At 38.7% G+C, this 7,709-nt stretch overlaps 1 protein-coding gene across 1 annotated transcript; it reads left to right on the forward strand.

Annotated features, from left to right (window-relative positions):
- The first annotated feature begins 3,617 nt into the window (after window positions 1-3,617).
- LOC102520890 (olfactory receptor 6N2) lies at window positions 3,618-7,465 on the forward strand. Its single transcript, XM_006178273.2, has 2 exons — window positions 3,618-3,668; window positions 6,506-7,465. Exon 2 carries the CDS (start codon window positions 6,512-6,514, stop codon window positions 7,463-7,465), a length of 954 nt encoding a protein of 317 aa, XP_006178335.1. The 5' UTR covers window positions 3,618-3,668; window positions 6,506-6,511.
- The last annotated feature ends 244 nt before the right edge of the window (window positions 7,466-7,709 follow it).

Raw genomic sequence — 7,709 nt, forward strand, 5'->3', positions numbered from 1 at the left:
GGATCAAGTCGTAGGCCATTCATTCAGTAAGGGTGGGTTTTAGTTGGTTTGTCAGTCAGCTAATCAAATAATTTGTCAAACACACTGCGTGTACCAGCTTAAATGGATTGAGTCTTGGATTGGGACAAATTGGGAAACTTGTCAAAGGAGGAGAAATATGACTTCTGAATCCATATCTATCTAATATGGGTGAAAGATCACATAAGCCAAAAAAAATCAAATAATGAGGATGCAAATGAAAAGATTTAGGTAGCCTTAGAACTTGGAGAGAGAGAGAGCTGTGTTTAAAAGAATTTGGAAGAGCCAAAGCTGACTGTGGGACTTTGCTCAAGATGGGATTCCTGGAGAGGCACTGAGAAAGTAGTAAATGAGGTTAGCAGAAAGGAAAATAAAAGAGCTCTTTGGGTAAATGTTTAGGTGTTGATTGGCGAGTCATGGGAAGAGGGTTCATGAGAGTGCGGTGTTCAGTGTTTCTGGGTGATCCCACCGTAAAGAATGTTTGAAGCTGGATTTGAGAAGTCACTTTCTAATTGGGAAGTCAGGGGGTTAGGAATGAGGATACTGCATGTGCTGATGGTTAAAATGAGCTATAGAAATATATCCTGCTCTTTGAATTTGAAACCATCAGTTAGTCAGCCAGGTCCCCTGAGTGTAAAACTAGCTCTGGGAACCAAGGGGGAGATACACAAAGAGACACAATGTTTGTTTTTCAAGAACTTACAGTTTTGTTTTGAGGAGTCATTTGTCTTCTCTCCCTCTTTCTCTTTCAAACACACACACCCCCCCCACACACACACCAGCAGAAACAAATTTATTAATATCAAGAAATAGACTTTTCCACTTTACTTTATGTATATCTTGGTGGTGGGAGGTCATGGGAAGAGGAGGGAAGGATTGGCACAAAGGGAATGAGAAAAGCAAAAATTTCATGGAAGTTTATTCTGACATTTTCCCTGAGCCTCAGATTTTAGAATCCTAATAACCTGGGCCCTCAGGTGGCACTTTTCTGGAAGTTCTCTTCCAATCAGACATGAAACTGCAGTGTCCCCCTTGGAGATTCCTCGTCTCAGGGTAACATGGCCACAGCTATATTGAAAATACAAAAAGAAAATTCCTTTAAAAAAGAATTCTTCTGGGCAGCATTGTTTTAAATGATAGAGTAAACAAGTTTTGGGTTTCCTGTTTTTGCCTAACGATGTTGAAATACTTTATTTCTATTGTGAGGATGACTTGGTGTTTATTTTAACTTATTTTACTGGAATGAAACAACAATAAAATTACAAATGAAAAAAGACTTCCTTATCCTGATAAAGGACACTCTTTAAAATCATGCAGCAGACCTAATAGTGATGTGTGAAAAGTAGTTCTTTTAAGATCAAGAACAAAACAAGATTAGTGGATAATAACAACTTCTAGTCAACACTTTATAGGAGGTACTACTGGCTATTGCAGCAGATAAGAAAAAAAAAAAGAAAACAAACAAACAAACAAAAGACAAAACCAACAAAGAAGTTAAACTTATAAATGCTAGAAAAAAATTATAATTATTTTTAGATGACATTCTTATTTATATTGGGACATAGATAACCACAGATAAATTATTAGAATTAATATGGTTGACCAGCTTGCTAGATACTACTCTGTAAAAAAATTGTTATTATTGTATAACAATAATAATCATAAAATATAATTAAAGAGACAATAAAACACTTAACAAAAGATGTTCAAGACTTTTTTGGGAAATTCTGATAAATTTATATTTAAAGTCATTAAACAGCACTTTCATATAAATGATGAGATAAAACACATTCATGGATGGGATGTGAATATTAGAAAAATGTGTCTTCTCCTTGACTTGACCGAGTAATAAAATAAAATCTCATACAAAATTCAAAAAGTGGTGTTCATGGAATTTGACCATCTTTCCCAAGGTCAAGAATAGCCATGACATTTAAGAAAAAGAAAGAGATTTTATGCGGCATATTAGGGTGATTGGGGTTTCCACCAGGTATCAAGTGAGTCATACTTATAAAATAATTTAGTTATACTCAGTGGCCTATGAAGGTGACAATAATAGAAGAAATTATCATTTAAGCCTTGATTTATATGCTAAAGAATTATTTTGAATGTAACGCTTTTCTCTACTGGCCTTTTAGAAACAGAACTAAAATGGGCCACGAGGGAGTGTATTATCCACATGAGAAGCTGAAAAATATTCAAAGTTTGGAATCCCAAACAGAAGCTTATAGGGGGCCTGCCTGTCACAGCTTATAGAAATTTCCACATCATGCTCTGCTTAAAAATTGCCTAAAGAATGAAAAAAAAAAAAATTCTTTTTTAGATTCCTGCAAACTTGGACAGAAGGGAGGGAGAAAGTCAATGTGATTATTGCTTTAGAAATTAAAAGCTGCTCTGAAGTTTTATAATTTTCCTTTAGGAAAACAAAATTTAAGCTCCTTGTGTGTGTAGGGGGATCAGATAAATCCAAAATGACTAACTACAAAGACAAGTTATGACCCCTTTTCGTACTGGGTATGCTTTCTGACATCCCAGACTCTACCATGTAATCTTTTATAGCTCATGACAAAGATGGAAGTTTATGTTTTATGTACATAATGAAAATGAACAGCAATGCAGTCCTGTTTCTTTCCCTCAATTCGTAGAAACAAAACAGCTGTGATCTGTGCTTACGGGGGTCTCCCAGGCAGAGTCAGCATTAATCTTATCAAAGGACTTTGCTTCAATTTGATAAGTATGCACAATTGTCTAGTTTCTAAGGGCTCATAAAGTTGTATTCTTATGTTTCTTCTATTAAAGATAATCAAGGGATTTATAAAAGAGTTTCTAAACGAATTTTGAGGTCCAAGTGATGGCTTTACAGTTTCCTTTCAATTATAGTTTACTTCCTTCTTAATAGGCTGGCTGTTCTGCTGTTTTTATTTTCCTTCCTCAAAAGGGGGCTTGGAAGGCATTTCCACTGTAATCACTGCTCCCATCACGGTTTGTCAACGTTACCTCTGCCATCAACAAGTCCTATAAAGGGCACTGCCTTCCATTTCGGAGTGAGAGGGTACACGGTGGACATGGCTTTCTAAAAGCCTGTATTTGTTGATTGTTGAAGCCCACGTAAGAGAAAATTTATAGAAGAACATCTCTCAGTTCTACATTCACCTGAGATTTTTTTGCAAGATGAATACTTTCTGAGATAGGAAAAGAAATCTTTTCAGGGATCACAAGAAACGGAAGTAGTTTCAAAACATCAGAGTCAGAGAAATGTCATGTTTTCGGAGCCAGAGTCCAAGAGTCTGTGTTAAGAAGTCACTGGGGGTGGGGAGAGGGGTGGATGCTGAGGAAGGAGTGATAAAATAGCAAGCATTTGGGAAAAGACTCTCCGAGCCCACCTGACAGAAGACAGACTTGGTCCCTATCCAAGTGCGCTCTCAGAAGCCTAGCCTACGCTTGATTCTCTTCTGCTCCTGGGGCTGTAGGTCTCTCCCTTGCCTGTGCCCCTCATGGCCTGAAACAGTCAAGGTTAGACCTGGGGATTCTGTCCCATGGGGCTAGAACCTGCTGAAGAGGAGAAAAGTCTCCTAGACCCAGTCTCCATCACCCACATATATCTGAGCCAAGCAAGACAAAAGCAGGGACTGAATGATGTGCAGTGGCTGGTACGTGATCTGGGGATCTGAACGGTGGGACCTACGATAAAGGATTTGAATACATAATATTTTGAAGTTAGAGAGTTGGTTTAGTGGAAAGATGACTTAAATAACTAGAACTTGGAATGTCCAATTTTAAGAATCATAAAGTATCAGGTTTAGAAGGAACTTTAAAGTTTACCTTGTACACTGTCTGCCCATGTGATACTTAAATTCACTCTACAAACAAGAGGTTGGCTAATGGCTACTTTGAAAATGTTAAGAGTCAGGAAGTCACCCTGTGTGCTGCCCCAGACCAGCTGTGTCCTGGCTTGGATGGAATAGAGTTTCTCAGAGAATCATTCATGACACAGGAACTGTAACTAAGAAGATCTAATGAGATATTGTATCAACACAGGAACAGCTGTATGTGAAAAGCTTCACCTAGAGAAAGCTGAAACAGGCTGTCAAATTAGGGGGGTTAAAGACACTTGGTGATGTAACAGCGTAAGATCTGAGGTCCTGAGTTGTCCTAAAATTATTCCATTTTCTAAGAACTCACTTGACTTACACATACAGTTAATGCCAAAAAAGCTAATTTTTTGAAAGATAAAACATTATCAGTAACAATTACCAATACATAAAAGATCAAAATGTTTCTCAAATTTAATTCTTCTGAGTGAGTGAAAGTAATGATCAATTCTTCAATAGGGTTAGAGCAAGGGACGCAAGACAAAATGTGAGACTGCTAAGTTTATTTAGAGATATTAGGCTTGAGATGCCAAGAGGACAAAAAGGATGTGTTCAGATGCAGTTAAAAAGTATGACAAATTTAGTCTATAAAAAATTCAAGTATATTCAAGAAACATTAATTGAATTCACAATGTGATGCTTATTTTTCTAGGCATTGGTAGAGGGATATACAACAATAAAATGCTACATTTACTCTCAAAGATCTTACCAGTTTATGGGGAAGACAGACTCATTATCATGGTATTATAGTATGTTAAGTGGACACTGTAAACATTCTGAGGACATAGGAAAAGGAGTAAATAACATTTTCTGGGGGATTCAGGAAAGGCTTCACCAAAGAGCCAACATTTGACCTCATTTTGAAGGATGAGAAGCAGTGACCAGGTGGAGAAAAGAGGATGAGAGATAAACTGGAAGCAAATGGTTAGGAAGAGCAAAGGTACCAGATGCCAATCAAGCAAAGATTTCTGTTTTAGCATGTTTGTCCCCTGTAATTAGAGATGTGAGCATACAATTCCTTTAGAATAGAAGAGATTCAAGAAGAATGCCTTAAACACTAATTGCTTTGAATTAATTTACCATTTAAAAATATCAAACACAGAAGTTAATTTCCATTACAAGACATTTGTGTTTGGGAGCCATGCTTGGATTTGGATGTGTGGTATGAGTTGAAGGGAGAGTACTGAGGTGGAGGCCAACTAATTTTTAAATAACTGTTAATTATTTTGATTAAACAATTGGTTTTTATTGAACACCTTTAATGTAACAGCCATTATGCCAAATATTAGGGTTGCAAAAATAAGTGAGAGACTGTAGCTTGTCAGTACTTGGTGGCTAGAATTTGGACAGTCCTCTCCAAATGCAGTGTGACCTACACAGGGTATGGTGTGACTGACACTGCCTAATATTTTTATGAATTTAAAATCACATTGTTTAGGGTTTTTGGTCGTTGTTGTGACGGTTTCCTTTTCTTTCTCTTTCTTTTCTTTTTGCACCTGCTTCACTTCGTGCTTGAGAACAATTAGAATGTCTGGTACTTTTTTTCTATGAAATATCACCAGCCCCACTGTATATTTCTCACCTATAATTGTCTTTTCTGAAAATGCAGGATTTACATGAATTGCCACTTTATCATGTCCATTTTTCAGTCTACATTCTCTCACCACTCATCTTTCTATCAGCAACATCCACAAGGCAAATTCACACCTTCATCTCTGAGCCTGAGGTTAGAAGAGTTAAGTATCAGTGATGTATTAAAAATCTGCATCTGATTATGTCATTGGGATAAGAGCCCAAATCACTGGGCGAGCTTTTCCAGTTGCCTGACCACACAGAGGAACATACTCGAGGGCTTGCTCCCCTAAGAAGCCTTTCTCAGTCATCCTGGTCTGAGAAACGGCCTCTTCCTTAGCACCCGAGTGCTCTGTACCTCACAGGATCAAGATAGAGCAGATTGTTGTGTCTGTTTCCCCAGGAGGTTGAACATTTTCTGGTGGCAGGGGTTATACCTTGTTTAATTCTGCATTCCTTATGTCTGGCACATGTGGATCTAATAAATGTTTACAGAGCTTAACTGAACAAGTAGAAAAGACTGGCCACTGAATTGATCTCATGGACAGAATTTGCCCTTTGAGACTTGACTGAAGGAAAAACGATGACCTACTGAGGGGGAATAGAATGCTTGGGGAAGGTGACATACTAAAGAGAGAAAAAGCAGGGAGTTAGAGTGCATAAGGTCACATTCTGTTTCTGCGTCATGGTGTCTACATGAGATAGAAAAGCTTTATAATCTCTCTTTTCTCTCTGTTTCTAAATTTTATCTTCTGTAACATAGATACAACAAGTAGAATAATAATAGGTTCTTATCTCATTGGATGTGTGAAAATTAAGTAAAATATTGAATGCAAAACATTTGTAAAAATGCTCGCTGCATGGTGAGTGCTAAGAATTAGCTATTAGTATTTTTAGGGTAGTATAAATAGTAGAAGTAGGTAGTAGTAACTAAATTTCTGTCTTTGAATTAAAAAAAAAAACAGTAAAGAGAAATAAAGTTTTGAATTGAATTTTGCAGTTGCCTCAGTCCAGTTTTTTTCTGCTTTCCTTCCCCACCTCAGCCTCCCATGGAGCCACACAACCATTCAAGCCTGGCTGAATTTGTGCTCCTCGGCTTCCCCAGCGTGGGGCATGCCAGGGGCTGGCTTTTTGTCCTGCTGCTGTTGGCCTACCTGTTCACTATCTGTGGCAACATGCTCATCTTCTTAGTCATAAGGCTGGACGCAGCCCTACACACACCCATGTACCACTTTGTCAGTATTCTCTCCTTCCTGGAGCTGTGGTATACAGCCACCACCATCCCCAAGATGCTAGCTAATCTTCTCAGTGATAAGAAGACCATTTCTTTTTCAGGATGCCTCCTTCAGACCTACTTCTTCCACTCCCTAGGGGCCTCTGAATGCTACCTTCTTACAGCAATGGCCTATGACCGATACCTGGCCATCTGCCGGCCCCTCCACTATCCTGCAATTATGACGCCCATGCTCTGTGCCAGGATGGCTGCTGGTTGTTGGACTTGTGGCTTCCTGTGTCCCATTTCTGAAGTCATCCTGGTGTCCCAGCTCCCTTTCTGTGGTTACAATGAAATCCAACACATCTTCTGTGACTTTCCACCACTTCTGAGCCTAGCCTGCAAGGACACATCCACTAATGTCCTGGTGGACTTTGCCATCAATGCCTTCATCATCCTTGTCACCTTCCTCTTTATCATGGTGTCTTATGGGAGAATCATCGGGGCTGTACTGAAGATAAAAACAACAGCAGGAAGAAAGAAGGCCTTCTCCACATGTGCCTCCCATCTTACTGTGGTCCTCATCTTCTTTGGGAGCATCATTTTCATGTATGTGCGGCTAAAGAAGAGCTACTCACTGAACCTTGATCGGACGCTTGCTGTAGTCTACTCTGTACTAACACCACTGGTCAACCCAGTCATCTACAGTCTTCGTAACAAGGAACTCATTAAGGCCATTAAGAGAACCATCTTTCGGAAGGGAGAGAGAGCTAGCTCCACTCACCACTGACTTTCTACCAAGGTCCTTCCTCCATGTCAATGTTGATCTCATAAAAATTCTAGGTACCTTTGTCCTAATCTTGAATAATCTTCCCATCATCACACATGCGATGAATCCCATCTCCTCTTACCTTCTCAAAGACTTTATTTCTTTAGGTTTTCTTCTATTTCCTACATCTTTATGCATTTTTTTTTTTTACTTGAACAGTGCTTTCAGCATCTGAGAAAACTTTAGTATCTCCATTCTTAAAAAC

This window comes from Camelus ferus, chromosome 21 (genome assembly GCF_009834535.1).
Source record: "Camelus ferus isolate YT-003-E chromosome 21, BCGSAC_Cfer_1.0, whole genome shotgun sequence".
Lineage (NCBI taxonomy): Eukaryota > Metazoa > Chordata > Mammalia > Artiodactyla > Camelidae > Camelus > Camelus ferus.

Coding starts and splice junctions, on each gene's coding strand:
- LOC102520890 (XM_006178273.2), top strand. CDS start 6,512: ATGGAGCCACACAACCATTCAAGCCTGGCTGAATTTGTGCTCCTCGGC.